We start from the raw sequence: 18,689 nt of genomic DNA on the forward strand, positions 1-18,689 counted from the left end.
TGGCCTTATGTACTCTGCTTAGAAGGAAAGGGAAGAACATCCAGACACAGTCTGGATACAAAATGCTTGTTCGTACATAAATAGAAGAAAAAAAGATTAGTATTTGATATTTCATTCATGTCATGCGATGTCCCGCCCCTTCCGGTGGACCACCATTTATTTTGGAAAAAAATATGCACGGTAGTCAACTACAAAGGACAAATGATTATTTGATCCTGTTTGAATTGTTACATGAATTACAGACGTGATTGTTTGTCAATTAAAACAATCATTTTCCAGCACTCCCTGCTTTATGGTCTGTTTGACTCTAAATGGACCATCATTTACTAAATGAACATCATGCTGTATTGAAGAAGACTTGAAACTAGAGATTGAGACCATAAACTCATGTTTACAATGTTTACTGAGGTAATAAATCAAGAGAGAAGTAGAGTCATTTTCTCATAGACTTCTATACAACCAGAGGAGTCGCCCCCTGGTGGACACTAGAGAGAATGCGGCTTTAACACATTTTCGCATCAGCTTAACTTTTCAGTTTGCCTTCTGGATAAAGTTACATTTTATGGCGAAACACAGCTATGTTGGCGTTGGTGACGTACATTGTGTGAGACTAGCGGTTCCACACAACACTAAATGGTTCTACGACAAAACTGAGACTTTCTTGATTTGCTAAATTATCTTTTAAATGGACGCATGTGTAATTCGTGGCACATCTCAAATGGGATCCAAAGAAATATTCCTCTCTCGCTGTTGACTATCGTCCATCATTTTTACAAAATAAAGTGCAATGGGACACCGGAGGGGGCGGGACTTCACCTTTCTTTCAGCAGGTAACCAACAACATAAATCAAATCAAAAGCCTGAAACACGAAGCAGCCGGTTGACGTCTGTTCCGTTGAAATATCCCCCTGTGCATATCTGGAGCAGTATGTACAAAAACAGCAACATCTTTGGTGTCTTCCATCCATTATTCTATTCGCTCCATTGGAGTAGTGATCAAATGAGGAGGGTATAAAAACTATTATATATACATTTACATCATCGTCATTGCTTTATATACAAGCAGCAACGTGAAAAACCTGCAAAGATGTGAAGCCAAAAGCTGCGACCCCCCCCCCCTGTTCTTTTATATGTATATAAAATGGCGTCTTCCATCCGTGTGTCCATTACATTCCTGGTGACGGGTCCATGTTATGATCTCCAACAGTGAGGGTGTGTGTGTGTTGTTTTCAGATAAAACTCTGATAGCTGTAGTTCGACAACCACATCGGTCTTTACAAACAACTTAAAGAACCATAGGACGATGGAGCGTTCATGGTCCGTCTCACACACACTCCGCTAGGTTTTCACCGGCGGCTGTTCAAGAAATGTCCTCTGGTGTCTTTTCTCCTTCGCGGGATTTTTTCCTCTTCTTGTGGCCTGAGGAGACAACACAGTTAGGGAGCGGTCGAGCCAAAGAGGTTACACATACAAGTAATTTGACTTGATGACTGATGCGTGACAATAAGAGTATGTTTAAAACAAGTACAGTATGTTATTAAAAGGTCAACGTGGAACTTCTCTAATTTGGTTCCAAGCTAACTTTGCACCTCCGTTGTGTCGATTCTTTAAATAAACAGCCTGTTCGTGTGGATGAACGGGCAGCTAGTTTGGTTGCTGGTTTGCAAAACTTGAACACATCTGTTCCATTACCAGTCAAAAATGAAACTGTGATTATATGTGCGTTTTAATTCTTCATCAGGTAACTTTAATACCAAACAAAAATGCATAAAAATCAGCGGCAAGTCGGGAAATACATTAAAAAAACCTCTATAAGCTATTGTTTGTATCGCGCCGTTTAGGAAACTTCATGAGAATACAAAGTAGGCAAGTCCAGATCACTAATGTATGTTTGAGTGGGAGGCGGGGTCTGGAGAGGAAGGCTGCGATTGTGAGTGTTGAGTTTGCATGTTAATCAAAGCAAAGGAGGGGAGAGAGAGAGAGAGAGAGAGAGAGAGAGAGGAGAGAGAGGAGAAAAGGTTGGTGAATAACCGGTTTGTGTGTGAGAGACTGACTGAGTTTGAGCAGGAGTTTCTTGCCCAGCGTGTCCTCTGAGCCGCTCAGGGAGAGGCTGCTGATGAAAGGAGACGTGTCTGTCTCTATGGGAACGGAGGCCATGTCTGAGAGAGAGAGAGAGAGAGAGAGAGAGAGAGAGAGAGAGAGAGAGAGAGAGAGAGAGAGAGAGAGAGAGAGAGAGAGAGAGAGAGAGAGAGAGAGAGTGAGAGAGAGAGTGAGTGAGAGAGAGAGAGAGAGAGAGAGAGAGAGAGAGAGAGAGAGAGAGAGAGAGAGAGAGAGAGAGAGAGAGAGAGAGAGAGAGAGAGAGAGAGAGACATGACCCTGTCAATGATGAACAGCTTTAGGTGAAACTAAAGACATCGTGTCAACTGATGTCTGGAAACTTTTAAACCTGCTCAAGACAAGATTTTAATTCATTTAAACATTAAAACATGTCACCATTTATTGTTATTTTTGGATATCATCATCACATATTGTTACGTTATTAGCATATTAAGGATAATTTGCCGTACCGGTGTGTGCGTCGGTCTCAGATCTGTCCTCCCTGATGTAAGGGATCTCGTCCATCCTGAGAAACACTGAGTCGCTGGGACTCTTCTGTCCGTCAGACTTGCTGCCTGCAGCAGAAACACACAGAGACACATCAAAACACACGTGAAGCCTTTTCATAACACGTGTTATAACGTCGGTCTACCTTCAGGCGACAACCTCCGGTTCTTAAGAGTGAAGCCGATGCAGAAGTGTCTTAAAACCTGCATTCTCTCTAATGTCCACCAGGGGGCGACTCCTCTGGTTGTATAGAAGTCTATGAGAAAATGACTCTACTTCTCTCTTGATTTATTATTTATTTATTTTATTATTATTATGAGTTTATGGTCTCAATCAAATATACAGAGTATATTCTTCCAAAAACGGACCTAGCCAATAAATCTTGACAGTACATTCTTAATGTTACTCCCAAAACCCATTAAAAACTAACTTTCCCCATAATGTAACACTAACTGTCTCATAGCGATCCATTAAGAGGCACAAACAAGCCTTCTGTCTCTTCGTTCTCTTTTCTTATCGTCTCAATCATATTCAGTCATTTCTCCGTCCGTCAGTCTGTTTATCTCTCTCCAGACTGTTTCTGTCAGCTGCTTTGAAAACATCTCTTTGCAGTTTGGATGAGGTTCTTGAACTCAATTCATTTTCAGTCTTTTGCTCTAATGAATTGAGAGAAACTCATTTGAGGTGCCCACCGTTGTTTGTCTGCCTCTGATGGCTCACAGCATTTCTTGTTTATTTCAGTCTGAACTCCAGAATAATAATTTCCTGTCTGTCGAGGATACTTACGGACGATACGATTCTTCTCATTCAGCATCGACGTGCTGTGTGGGACGCTGGACTGCTGTCCTCGGGTTCGAGCCGAGCTGGGCCGGCCGGTCTCCCTGGGTGGGGGCATGAGGGTGTGGGTGGTGGTGGTGTGCTCCGGGGGCCTCAGCGTGGCGCCGTGCTCTGCCGCCGGGGGCTCCGGGGTCGGGGCGGTGCCTTCTGCCAGACAGGCTTCGGCATCGGGCGTCTGAGGGGAGCTGTCCATCCGGGTGGCTGTTACAGCATTCTGGTAGTGGCTCCGGGTAATCTGACACACGGGAACAGAGGATTGTGGGTAATATTAAGGGTTGGAAGGATGTTTGACTCAAACTGTGTTTAAGAACAAGTCAACCCAGCCACCAGAAAAAAAATCTTGCCATTGCATGCAACAACGTAACGCAACAACGTGACGCAACAACGTGACGCAACAACGTGACGCAACAACGTAACGCAACAAGGTAACGCAACAAGGTAATGCAACATAACGTAACGCAACGCAACGTAACGTAACGTAACGCAACGCAACGCAACGCAACGCAACGCAGCGCAACGCAACGCAGCGCAACGCAACGCAGCGCAACGCAACGTAACGTAACGTAACAACGTAACGTAACAACGTAACGCAACAACGTAACGCAACAACGTAACGCAACAACGTAACGCAACAACGTAACGCAACAACGTAACGCAACAACGTAACGCAACAACGTAACGCAACAACGTAACGCAACAACGTAACGTAACAACATTGACATTCAAGACATGGAAGACTAATTTCTGCAGCACTACTCCGTTTCACAGTGATACTCACAGCACAGAGGCCAATAAGACACTTCTGTTTCACCGGATGATAGTTAAGATGAAAACAGTTGAGAGTTAGATACAAACAGGCAGACATTGAAACCACAGTGTTACCTTGATGATCTGTAGATGTGTGAGCTGTCTGACAGAGTAGTCCGGCAGGTAGACGTTCGCCCCTCCGTTCAGTTGGCCCATGCTGCCTCCGTACAGCATGGACTCAGAGCGGTCCAAACCACTGCTGCGAGAGGGGGATCTGTGGACTGCAGGAGAAACAAAGAGACATTTAAATATTCTATGAAGCACTTCTTACCGGAATGAATAAGACTTGATCAAATCATTAGTGAGCTCAGCTTCATTTGGACCTTCTTGATCTGAGGTGGGCTCAGCCGTTGGAAGCTGAAAGCTTTTTTGAGTCACTTCACTCGATGAATGCTGCCGATTATTTTCCCGGCTATTAAATCACTTGGAAGCGTTCACACATTTCAAGCTGTGCAAAGCGATTTAAACGACATCGCTGAATATTTTCTGGAGAGTTTGAGTGCTGGCGATCAGGATTTTCTCTCTTCGAGTGCACGTTAACAACAGGTTTGAGGTTCTCTCAGCTTTGTTTTTAAGATTTTTTTGAATTGTATTTATTGCAACTGTACAACTTTCATATTGGTAAACAAATCCAGTGTTTTTCTGTGTATATTCTGTATGTATATGTATATTTATACTCGGTATGCTTTTGTGTTCTTTACTTTTATGCTTGTGAGAGCCACTATGAGCTAAAAAAACAAGCACATTTTTGGCACTTTAGGGACTCATTTTCAGTTTAGCGTGAACATTAAAATGGGTAATAGTTTACTGTGCTGTATTCAGGTTAAATGTGATGTGTAGTGAGATACTGGAGAGAAAGGAAGTTTGACGATAAGAATAAAAACAGTGTGTGTGTATTTGTACCTGCTGGCATGATGGAAGGAACCCCAAAATAAGAAAAAGCTCCGTTCTCAAACTTCAGCGCCTCCTTACCAAACTCCACCTCAACTCGACCCTGAAGAAACAGAAACACCACGTCAGCTCGTCTGCGCCAGGAACATTTGCACACATTTGGTTTTTTTTATTGCAGTATTTATTGCAGTATTAAAAGCAGGTTACCTGCAGGACCAGGATGAAGTGGTCCACCGGTTTGTTGCGCTGGAACAGGAAGTGCTGCGGCGCTCGCTTGTTCTTCTCATCAAACTTGAGTTCCTGAACCACGCTGGGGTGTTTGATCAGCCTCAACAAGATCTTCTCTGAGATGTGAGCTGGTTTGAAGGGCTCCACATCTGATGGTAAGAATTCAAGGCAACACAGGACGAGTCATACAAATGGCTATTTTGGGGGTGAAGTATTCCTTTAACTTAAACCCAACCCCAACCCAGACCTCATCTCTAAACCAGAGACCCAACATTTAATTCTCCCTTAAAGAACTTAGGAACTGAAGACAACATCCTGAGTTTGGAGGGCATCCCTCTCCTTCCCCGTGAGGCTGATTGGTTACCTGTGGACAGGAAGCGGTGCGTCGCCAAGAGAAGCTGAGGAGAAATATTCACTTTCATCTCGTCCTCTGACAGTTTGAAGATAGAGAAGTCCTGCTGCTTCCTCTCGTGGTGAGAAACGCGACGCTTCGTACGATTATCAGCTGACGGAACAGAAACAAACGCAGAATGAGAAAACACTAAACTCCCATATAGTCCGACCGTCTCACCCTAACCCGCATACATACTGTAGAGGTCGGTCTCGTCGAGGATCTCTGACTTGATGATTTCCTCGATGACGTCCTCCAGGGTGACGATGCCCATCACCTCGTAGAACGGGTCGCCCTCGCCCTCGTTGTTCACCCGCTGCACGATGGCGAGGTGGGACTTCCCTTGAAGAAAAACGTTGATTCAGTATCACTTTTAACCCAGAATTCATTCTTTAAAAAAAATACTTTACAGTGTTTAAAACACTTGGACAAAGAAAAATGCAAAGTAAAACCTCATTAACAACCAAAAAAATATGATACAGGAAAAATAAACGTGATTTATTATTTGTCAACATGACATGAAAGGAGATCTGTGATCTCACAAACTATTTTTCAATCTCAACTTTGATTCCACTGAGGGAACGTTTTCACCACAATGCACAGCATGAAATAATAAATAATAAAAGTGCTTTTTCTCATTCAGTTTGCTCATTTGGACTTTTCCAGCCAGTCCAGGATTCAAATCAGCTGACTTTGCAGTCACAAATCCACTTCAACGACACATACATTCATGTTCTTTGAAGACGACCTGCATTTACAGTAAACTATATCAACTCCGGAGCCAGGCCTTGTAAACATTCGGGACTCAGTCCAAACCTGGGGGGGGGGAGTCTAGAGGAAAATATCATGCTGTCGATCAAATTCTTCTCTGATTAAACCGTTACACTTTGGTTAACAAATGGCTTTACTAAACAGAGATCCGTTTTTCAATTGTTCAAGAGAGCTCCGTCTATTTTTAAATCTGGATTTGCTCGTTTTAAACCTTGTTTTTGTAACTAATGTTAGATTAGATTAATCCTCGCTGGTGGAGCCCCAGCCTAAATAACACCTCTCAGAAAGGAGCAGACCCGCTCCCAATAAACCACTAAAGATGCAGAAGGCCTGTACAAAAAGCAGCATGTTGTCAAATAAGATCTTTTAGATTTTATTTGTCTGATTAGATTTGAGTAACGCTGTCTCTCGTCACATGCATGTGACTCACAGCGAGTGGGAGCTCCACTCACTGATGCTCAGTGAGTGGAGCTGAATGGAGTGGGTGTGCACAGCTAAAACGCACACACAGTTCACTGCGTGCAAAAACACAATCCATCACATGAATTCACCCCACGGGTCTGCAGAGCCTCGGCTGAGCTTCACCTCCAGGGTGACATTGTGTGTGTGTGTGTGTGTGTGTGTGTGTGTGTGTGTGTGTGTGTGTGTTTCTGCAGGGAAAATCTTCTGGGCGTTCCCGGAGTGATTAATAATCTGTGTACTGCTGGGTGAAAAAACAGGCCGACACGTGGACAAATATACAGAAATACACGTGCACACAGTATACACACACACACACACACACACACACACACACACACACACACATCCAGAACACAGAGCGAATCCTTGTTTTGGAGCTCCTCCTCAACACTCTGGCTCCAAATCAACTTCCTCACTGAGATTCTCTCTCTGCTTCTACACTCTCCGCCTGCCAAATACTACCTCACACACACACACACACACACACACACACACACACACACACACACACACACACACACACACACACACACACACACACACACACACACACACATCACTGCACACACAGACTCACATATGCACACAGTTCTGGCAGAGCTGCATTCAGCTAAATAGGTCAGCCTTACATACAAACTGGTCTGAAAGAGGGCGAGCAGAGAGCCGATGTGCTGTATGTTCTTTCTCTGTGCGTCCTGCAGATTTAGGAATCACATCTCTTTGTTTTTGTTTCTCCATCAGCGTCTTCCTCACACGTTGACTTCCCCTTAAAACGAGCCGTAGACGAGAGAGACAACTTTGTATATTCCTGGATAAAAAATGGGGATTTTAAAAAGCACATTTCTTGTTAGATGCATGGATCAAATCAAATAAAGCGTAACGAGTTTTGATATAATCTAACATAACGTTTCATGGCAGATTAAAGCATTGTTAGATAGTCGATTGTCCTGCAGACATTTTGACTCTTCATAGCAGGAAAAGCCCTAATTAATAAGCTTAATGATGGTTTAGGTCTGTTTAAGTGTCCCAGCATGTGAGCGCCCAAGAACCAGCGCACATGACTCGACTTTAGCCGAGATTAATCACACCTGTGCAGCTTTTCCTGCTATGACAAGTCAAAGGAGTCTAAAGGTTACCTCCTAACGTCTATTCCTAACCACTTTTCCTTGACCTCAATGGAAAGACGTCACGAGGTCACAGAAAGATGTGAAGGAGACTTCATAAGGAGTTAGGAAAAGACAACCGCGGTGCTCAGAACCAACTTTCACTAAACTAAGTCATTATGATGTCACTGACAACGATCTGCCAATGAAACTACAACGAGGGAGGACTACAAAAAGCACAACTAAAATATGTCGCCATGAAATCTGCTGCTTCTTAACAGTTTAATAATTCATCAAAGGCCTAGCTTATTAGATAATAAAGGAAGCATTGAAGCACCTTTCCTTTGATAAAGGAAGGTCCAGTGTTTCCTACACTAGAGGAGCTAATAAAGGAAGCATTGAAGCACCTTTCCTTTGGTAAAGGAAGGTCCAGTGTTTCCTACGCTAGAGGAGCTAATAAAGGAAGCATTGAAGCACCTTTCCTTTGCATTTAGAGAATTCAAACAGCTCTTATCATGGCGGCCACTTAGATACTTCCGGGTCATTTCCCTCCGTTAGGAACCTTCAGCTGTGATTAATCACACCTGAGCACCTTTTCCTGCTGTGACCAGTCAAGATGTCTGCTGGGGAGAGAAAGGAGATCCCGTCCCTGCAGTGTGCAGCACCATGATGGCAAGAGTTGACCGTCTAAGACCATAAGTCACAAGAGTCAATTATTATTTTTGGATTAAATATATTAGCTTTTATTATCATCGACCTCGAGTTACATCTACTTGTGTTGGCAGGACGAGCGCTGATCAGCTGAGACTTGTACAAAATAACAGGAATAGAGAGAACAGATGGCAAAGTGAACATACAGCTCACTGAATATTTCATACTGTGCCTCCTGGGAGACGTTTTAGTGAGAAGGACAGAGAGACAGAAGAGGATTTAAAGTCCCACCTTCCTTTCAACAGCTCACAAATTCATCAAAGGTAAGAAGTTATTTTATATATAAATATAAATGGTCTAAATGTACCACATCTGCAACCGACCAACGCTCAGTTGAGTTCGGACTCTTTTGGAAACTTTCTTGGACGGACAGAAAGTTTGAAGTCTCACCAAAGATTTAAGATTGTATTTTGCCAAACTGACACTTTTCTGATCTTAATTGTGAAGCCAGCGCTGTCGTCGTAGTTGTGTTCTTTTGGGCTGATTGTTGGAAAACAGACTTTCTGGCAGACGGATGCAGACTCTCGTCCACCGTTCAGCTTCCCTTCTGTCCGACAACGCTTCCTCTGGCACTGTTGAGGCTCTCCATATCGACACGCCGTTGTTGTTGTTGTTGTTGTTCACAGCGCGGGGGGGGGGGGTTGTGTTACTTGGCCGGTTTCTTTTGTGCCAGACATTCTGCTTTGCATTCAGGCCAAAGAAGGTCTCACCAGACTGACACAGACTCTGCTTCACCTCTTCACCTCTTTTAGATGTGGAGAGATCAGCGTTTTACTAACTCTTGGCAGGAGGAGATGGAGTTTATTCCAACTCTTCTGTCCTCTTCTGCAGCCAATGAGCTCTGCCTGCATGCACTGATATCTATGTTACATACAGTAACCAGCTTGGTTTCAATGTGGAGTCGAAACCTAAATCACAATTTTTAATGCAGATGAAACAATAAAAAAACGTCTCTTTACTTTTGAGTTGGACGATATTATTATTTACTCGCTGAAAAGATCGAGATTTCTGCTTTTACGCTTGTAAATGTGAAACCTTGTTCACCATAGTTGTGAGATTTTGTTGTTTAGCTCAGCTTTCTCATTCTCCGCAGTCTGTTCCTCGTGTGAAACGAGAAGTCAATGTTGATTTATTTGTCACGTAACTTGCGTGCTTCATTAATGGCACTGCCGTGAAACAACGTTTTAAATGAACGTGTTCAGCTGTAAAATGAGAACGCGTGTGACCCCGGCCGCCATGTTGAAAGTAGTCGAGCCAGTCGAGCCTTGTTCACCTGCCGGACCGTTTTGGGTTCCTGTCACATCGTTCCGTTTGTTGGCCGGATGTGGTGGATCTCCACCACAAACATTTCTGAGGAATCATACCAGACCGCCGTACGAGGACACGCTGAGTGTGAACGTAGCCAAAGAGCAACAACAACAACAAGGCCGTCACCCTTCGCTCGCCTCTTAAAGTAGATAAATCAAATGTGTTTAAAAAAAGGAGCAGCTCACCAGCTGATGAACGATATAAATGTGTAACTCACATCCTAAAACAGATCAGAGAAGAAGAGTGTGATTGTGGGTGTGTTGCTTCAGGGAACAGGAAGATGAAGACTTGCAGTTTAATTTAACTAAACGCTGAAACGCTGTGCAGCGGTGTGTGTATGTGTGTGTGTGTGTGTGTGTGTGTGTGTGTCCCCACACACACACACATTGCTCTCTGAGGCAGCATCCACTGCTGCAGGAGTCCCATTGAAATGAATGAGGGAACGTTTTTTTTCTGCCGCAGTGCCTGATAGTGATGTTGCAGAAAGAGAGAGAGAGAGAGAGAGAGAGAGAAGGAAAGACGTTGTTTATAATCCTCCAGTCTGTGTAGATTATCTGACCCGGATCCCTCTGAGGAACAGTGACTCCGAGACGTTTGTGTAGAAAACCACATGAAAGTCAGAAGATCTGCAGCTCAAATTTTCAGAATTGCATCTTTGCTAAAAAACCTTTTCAAAGACATTTCAATATGTTTTGCAAAGTGCTCGAGGTAAAATACGAGCATCAGATGTTTCACGTTACACTAAAAGCATAAATGTCACTTGTCTCCTGTAAACAGACTCGGTCAAGGTGTCCTTCCTCTGTTTACCTCTCGTCTCTTCCTGTCCTCACCACAAACCCAGCAGCAAAAAAAAAAAAGAAAACAGAAAAGCTGACTGTGCATGAAGGCAGTGACAGGCAGCGAGGCCCCTGATTGGTCGGTGGGCACCCCACCCATTTAATACTCAGGCAGGAGAAATGGTGCTCTGCTGCAGCAAACTGGGCTCATGCTCTTTGTTGTTTGTTGTTTTTTTTTATGCAGGCAATGCAAACTGCAAACTCTTATTTACAGAAACACATTCACAATGCGTCACTGTCGAGTACTGAGCCGCCTTAATTAAAGGAGCAGGTTAGAGGTTGAAAAGCAGCAACTTTCAGGTCTCATCCTCCTGTAATCGTAACAAGTCGTCTGCTGTAATGTAGCCTCGGGTTTTCAACAGGGAACAAAAACATGTTCATGAAATCATGGAGAACTTAAAGTATTCCAGGGTTAGTACGAGGTCTGACTAAGAATGTTTTCTTGAGCTCAATGAAATGTATTTGACACTGTGTGCGTCTACACAGAAGAAATTCTGAACTTCTTTAAAGGCACAATGAGAAGGATTTGTCGTCTGGTGTTTAAAGTAATTAATAAGTTGAGGTCTTCACTGTGTAGAAGTGACTGGGATCATTGTTTCATTGTAAGTAAACGTCAGGCTTTCCTAATGTAAGAAGACAAAGTGTAACAAATTAATACATATAAATTCACTGAATTGTGTATAAAACCTGCATTCTCTCTAGTGTCCACCAGGGGGCGACTCCTCTGGTTATATAGAAGTCTATGAGAAAATGACTCTACTTCTCTCTTGATTTATTACCTCAGTAAACATTGTAAACATGAGTTTATGGTCTCAATCTCTAGTTTCAAGTCTTCTTCAATACAGCATGATGTTCATTTAGTAAATGATGGTCCATTTAGAGTCAAACAGACCATAAAGCAGGCTATGCATACTGTGATTGACAGGTTGCTGCTGCTACCAGAGACTTATATGGCGTCGATACGTCATTGGTTGAAAAAAACAATGACGACAGCCGTAATCTAAGATGGCGACGGCAGAATCTGCGTACTTGAGGCTTCAAAACGTCAGTCCACAAACCGATTTCGGTATTACTGCATCCCTTTTGTCAACACGATATTTAAAGTTGGGCCCTCGTCTCCGACTCGCCAGCTGGTGAAAGTCAACTCTTTGGATTCACTTTGCAAACAGTAAAAGTCAGAGAACACAGCGACAGAAGAACATCCAGGCCGGACGGCTGATACAGACACAACTAACACACTTCTAGTGGGTCATGAAGATTGAGCGGGATTATTTTAGCTCGAGTCAATACATTTGTATACAGAGTGTGAGAGAAACGTAGAATCAGTGGCGATTATTTAATCTGCAGTGAACCTGTAGGATCGCTCACTGTGTGTGTACGGGGATCTTTAATCTAATCCTTCGCTTGATGTGAAAATCAATCAATCAATCAGATGATGGAGGTGAGAAGTCGTCACCTGACAGCGATGACGCGTAAATCACAGACTGCTGAACACCCGAGTCAGCACTTGTGCACCGTCACCTGCTGGACCCCCATACACCCCCCCCCCCCCCCAACTGCATTGTTATTTTATATTTATTTTATATTCTTTTCAGCATAATAAACTTGTTTTACTGCAAGTATTGTCATATTTCGTGTCTCTTTAGGATTTATTATTTTATTGTTTTTGCTCCGTGTAGCCTGTTAAACTCTTTGAGCTTATATTATGAAAGGTGCTATATAAATAAAGATCATTATCATAATTATGTCATTCATATCATATCTGAATAATCATATGATATTAACTGTATTAGTATGTCTCTGATAAAATGTATTTCATTTATAGTTTTGTATGAACTTCTGTGACTGCACTTCATTTGACCTCAGTGATGCCACTTGCTGAACCAAACTCTCACTCACACACACACACACACACACACACTCACACACACACACACACACACACACACACACACACACACACACACACACACACACACACCTCACCTTTCTTGAACTCCTCCAGCATGGCGTCCAGCTTGGTGTCATTGAAGACGCAGTGCAGCGGGTGTTTGTAGAACTGGGTGATGGTCTTCAGCGGGGTGCAGTCGTCCGGGTCCACGAACGCGAGGTCCTTGACGAACAGGATGTCCACGATGTTGGACCGCTCGTTCTCAAACACCGGTATCCTCGTGTAGCCGCTCTGCATCATGTCCGACATGGTGTTGAAGTCCAGGACGACGTCCGAGGCCAACATGAAGCAGTCGGTCAGCGGCGTCAGCACGTCCTCCACGGTCTTGCTGCGCAGCTCCAGCGCTCCCTGGATGATGTTGAGCTCCTCTTTGACCAGGTCGTGGTACGGGTCGGAGACGCGCAGCATCTCCAAGAGTTTCTCCCTGGTGTAGAAGTTGGAGATCTCCTGGTTGAGGATGAGGTCCAGCAGTTTGCTGATGGGGTAGGAGATGGGGAAGGAGAGCACCATCAGCAGCCGCGTCACCCAGATGGTTTTGGAGGCGATGGCCAGGCCGTGACGCGACGCCACAGAGTGCGGGAGGATCTCCCCGATGAAGAAGATGCCGAAGGCACAGATGACCGTGGAGAGCCAGGTCATGCCCAGGATCTGGCACATCCACACGGCGAGCGAGGCGTTGATGATCGCAGTCCCCAGCAGCAGAGTGCACAGGACGTAGTTGCCGTGCCGACGCACCGACTCGATTTTCCGCGCGTAGTTCTGCTCCTTGTCGGTGCCGCTGTTCTGGAGGACCTGCAGCTCCACCGGGTCCAGCGCCAGCAGGCTCAGGTTCAGCCCGCTGAAGAGCGCGGACAGCCCGAGCAGCAGGACGGAGACCAGCACCTGCAGCCAGAGCTCCGGGGGGGCCGAGCGCTCCACCACGGCCACCCAGAAGTCCCTCGTCCGGTAGTGTTCCCATTTGGATCCGTCAAAAGCGCACATGGAGTAGTATTTGATCTTCTCCCCCCTGCGCAGGTCCTTGGCGAGCAACTCCACCAGCACCGAGTTCTGACTGGACGCGGACTTGAAAGAACCCAAAACCTCGATGTCGGACGTCCTGGCGTTCTTGTCCATGCACATGTTCCGCTTCGGGTGAACTTGTCCCTCTCGCCCGGGGGTCGGCTCCTCGATGAAGGCGATCCAGGGCGCGGCGTTGTTGGCGCGAGTCGCGGCGGTGCGGTTGAGCCTCTGCGGGGAGGTGGAGTAATAAACCCGCAGCATGAAGCGGGTCCCCTCGGTGGCTTTCAGCACCCCGTCCGCCACGGACAGCTCCGCTCCGGTCTCCTCCGGCCGAAAGCCGAGCAAGCCGAGCGCCGGGGTGGGGAGCAGCGAGCAGACGGACAGGCAGAGCAGCAGCAGGCGGGAGGGAGAGAGTGGAGCTCCGGGGGAGAGCGGGGCTCCGGTTCGGGACCGCGCGGCCGCAACCTCCGCAACCATGATGCGGTGTGAGGGGGCTCGTTCAGTCCCGAGCTGCGGGGTCACGTGTCGCTGCGTGGTTCCGGTCCATGTGGGGAGAGGGAGGGACCAGCAGCTCTCTGCTAACTATCCGATGTTCTGCTGTAGAGAGAGAGAGAGAGAGAGAGAGAGAGAGAGAGAGAGAGAGAGAGAGAGAGAGAGAGAGAGAGAGAGATGCGCGCTCTACTGCGCCGTGACGTAACTTTCCAATAATAGCCTCGAGCTCTCCGTGAAAAAACGACTTCACATTTTGTTGATTGAGCTTAATCCCTGATTTGTAGTGAATTTCTTGTGTTTTAAGGTTATTCTTGTTCCACTGGAGTGTGTTAAGCTGATCGTTACCAAAAAAAGAAAACTCATTTAAATTGAGATTTCCATCTATAGCCTACTATTCCTAAAGTAAAGGTGGACACCGACTTCCTGCTGTTGAGGCATGCTGTTGATGGTAAAAAAGGCTTTATCAAATCAATAGATAATAACTAACTTGCTGATCCTTTATAGATCAGTTATAGGCTGTTTATCCTCCAGCGTGTCACTTTAACCAGGAATATATATATAATATATATATATTCAATAAATAAAACCTTTGACCTTAAAACTCCTGGAGCAGTTTATAAACATTAGAATGACATTTACAACTGCTGACTTTGTCGACTATTATCTAGATTACTAATCTGTATAACTGGTGGTGGTGTATTAACTGATATCTATGAGTGTGTATTAATGGGTGACATATCTGTGATTCTGCCACGCAGAAAAACATTCACAGGATCCAAAGTTCACTTTTCCAGGCCCGGCAACCCAAAAGTTTGTATTATTATTATAATTATTGGCTTGTAGCCAGGGGCGGAGCTAAACGTTGTAAAGACTCAGCCCAAAACTATACAGGTGTCCAGAAGCATCCTCTGCCAGGGAGATTGTATTTATGGAAGCTATGCACATCTCTCAAGCTATTTGATAAAGAATGACAAAAAAATGTCTTCATTTGGGAAAAAAAACATATTTGCCTAAGAAATAAATAAAGTACTATACGTCCTTTTGTATCTAATTGTTCCCCGACTTTCCTCATCATTCTGAAACCACAACACAACAAATGTTGAGGATGAATAATTTCACTACTGCCCCCTCAAAAGAGACAGAAAATGTCTAATGTTACTATTTTATAAGTTACATAACAGAGGTAGGATGGCGTAAAACAGCATTTCTAATCTTAAAACCTGTTTTTGTTTAACTAGAGTTCACAGAATGAATGTTGAGCTGACAAATCATTCGAGGCTGGACAAGGCGGCAACCTCCGGTTCTGCCAAGTGAAGTCAAAGCTTCATGTGTTAAAGCTGCATTCTCTCTAGTGGCCACCAGGGGGCGACTCCTCTGGTTGTATAGAAGTCTATGAGAAAATGACTCTACTTCTCTCTTGATTTATTACCTCAGTAAACATTGTAAACATGAGTTTATGGTCTCAATCTCTAGTTTCAAGTCTTCTTCAATACAGCATGATGTTCATTTAGTAAATGATGGTCCATTTAGAGTCACACAGACCATAAAGCAGGGGATGCTTTAGGGCGGGGCTTACTGTGATTGACAGGTCTCTGACACTACCAGAGATGTTTACTGCGTCGCCATTGTTTAGTTCAAAAAGCGAAGCCAGCATAACTTCAGATCTTCTTTACATAACTTTTGTAGAATCTCTAGCTGCGTTCCAAGCTACATACTGTTTCTTTTTTCTTTTACTACACCCTGCAGCTTTCCTCACAAAGTACTTACTGTTGCATGCAGTATGTATTCAGTTTGAACATGCTACTTCCTGTATATAGAACCTATCAAATGCTGTATCAACAGAAAGGCCATAAAAATTGATATATATATATACATATATATTTATGTAATTATGCAATCAGAATATGTGTGCCTTAGTGTCCCTTTCTTTCTATTATTTCTTTACGTTTTTCTATTTTTCTTTTTTATGCTTTTGTTTCTGTCCATCTTTCTTATCCTCTGCGGTTGCCCCTCCTTGACATGTTAGTTTCAATGTTTGTATTTTGCTGTTTCTTATTGACAATTTGTGAAATTGTACATTTGCAATTTGTTCAATCAAAAATAAATCAGCTGTAGCTCATACATCTGCTGTGCAAAGGATTGTGGGTCAGAATAGAAAAGGTTGCTGACTTGTAAAGTGCGACTGGGTGTAGTGAAGCATCCTGGTGTCTTTGGCATGCTGCATTTAACATACTATGTATCGAGACATACTAAACATTCTCTCGGCACACTAAACAGTACGGTAGTTTATTAGAACGCACAGCCAGCGTGAAAGGATCACCAACAATGATCAGTAAATGTAAATGAGTATGAGGCCAACAGAAGAACATTTACTGAATTATATTACATTTCATAGTAGAAGTATAGAATATAAAGCATGTGTTTAACGTTGTGAATTCAAACTGATTAAGTTTAGGAAAAACATCATGGTTGGGCTTAAAATAAGTACGTAAAACAATATTTGTGGCTGGAGCAATAATGCATATTATTCTACTTTTATTCTCCAATAAACTCTGATTAGTTTGACTCATATTGGCTGCAGAATATTTGGCTGTGATGTTCTTTTTATTCTTAAAAGTGGTTCCCAACCTTCAAGGCTTCTGACCCGTGAACACAACGTGTGGATGAAACCCCTCCAGTGATCCTCTCTTCTGAGATCTGTTTTCATTCAAAGGATTTATTAAGAAAATCAAAACTTAGACAAAGTAAACACAATCAGAGGTCGGGAGCCATTGTTTCGTTTTAAAAGATATACAATCTTCACTGAGGTGAGCAACATGAAGACATTTACTATTACTGGAGTTTCACACTCAGTCTGGAGGCGTTATTACGGCTAAACTCTCTGATTACAGCAACTTACTGTCTAAACAGACCGGAGATCGTTCTCCTCTCCTTTAAACCCGAGAGTAAAAAGAAGAAGGAAACCGTGTTTGGATTGATTCTTCTCCCTCTCTGTTTACATCTGTCACTCATGAATCAACTATTGTGTTATTACTGGATACAACACAGACGTGATGCACACAAACACATCAAATCCTCTCTTCCTTCTGCTCATCAAACATCGACTCATCATGAAAACTCACATAATCAACAAAAGTAGACAAACAAGCAAATATAAAGTCAGCAACATAAATCAAGCAGGAACATAAAATAGATGAGTATAGTGAAAGTGATCTGATCCTCTATCGCATCTTATCTTATCGCATCTTATCTTTTTGCATCTTATCTTATCGCATCTTATCTTATTGCATCTTATCTTATTGCATCTTATCTTATTGCATCTTATCTTATTGCATCTTATCTTATTGCGTCTTATCTTATTGCGTCTTATCTTATCGCATCTTATCTTATCGCATCTTATCTTATTGCATCTTATCTTATTGCATCTTATCTTATTGCATCTTATCTTATTGCATCTTATTGCATCTTATTGCATCTTATCTTATTGCATCTTATCTTATTGCATCTTATCTTATTGCGTCTTATCTTATTGCGTCTTATCTTATCGCATCTTATCTTATTGCATCTTATCTTATTGCGTCTTATCTTATTGCGTCTTATCTTATCGCATCTTATCTTATCGCGTCTTATCTTATTGCATCTTATCTTATTGCATCTTATCTTATTGCATCTTATCTTGTGTCTTATCTTATTGCATCTTATCTTATTGCATCTTATCTTGTGTCTTATCTTATCACGTCTTATCTTATCACGTCTTATCTTTTCGCGTCTTATCTTATTGCGTCTTATCTTATTGCATCTTATCTTATTGCATCTTATCTTATTGCATCTTATCTTATTGCATCTTATCTCATCTTATCTTATCGCATCTTATCTTATTGCATCTTATTGCATCTTATCTTATTGCATCTTATCTCATCTTATCTCATCTCATAACGTGTCTGCAAGATTTTGCTTCCATTAAGACACAAGAGAATTAGCGAGGTCGAACACTGATGTTGGAAGATAAACTGCTCTCTAGTTCATCACAACGGCGTGAGATGGTGGTTGAGGTCAAGTTCTTCTAAACCACTTCCTTTTTGAAAAAAAGGGCTCAACAAACTGGACCTAAGAGGCCTCGCAAACTATTAAAATACAGCTTCAGATCAATAGACTACAGTGCAGGAGTGTCCACATATACTTGTTTCATTTTACAGGAGGTAACAGAGTCTCAACCCATCTCTGTGAGATCTTAGCCTGATGTTGTCAGACAGCATGTTTTGTACCTTCTGCTCGGCTGCTTTGTATTAATTACATCG

At 43.3% G+C, this 18,689-nt stretch overlaps 1 protein-coding gene across 1 annotated transcript; it reads right to left on the minus strand.

Annotated features, from left to right (window-relative positions):
- Positions 1-1,360: 1,360 nt before the first annotated feature.
- On the minus strand, positions 1,361-14,376 carry LOC306696151 (metal transporter CNNM1-like; the record flags this gene model as incomplete). Its single annotated transcript, XM_079159694.1, has 10 exons — positions 1,361-1,419; positions 2,055-2,159; positions 2,568-2,668; positions 3,387-3,676; positions 4,324-4,469; positions 5,152-5,242; positions 5,347-5,516; positions 5,732-5,872; positions 5,957-6,095; positions 12,931-14,376. 10 exons carry the CDS (start codon positions 14,374-14,376, stop codon positions 1,361-1,363), a joined length of 2,688 nt encoding a protein of 895 aa, XP_079015820.1.
- Between the last annotated feature and the right edge of the window lie 4,313 nt (positions 14,377-18,689).

Source organism: Pholis gunnellus (assembly GCF_910591455.1).
Source record: "Pholis gunnellus genome assembly, chromosome: 5".
Taxonomy (NCBI): domain Eukaryota; kingdom Metazoa; phylum Chordata; class Actinopteri; order Perciformes; family Pholidae; genus Pholis; species Pholis gunnellus.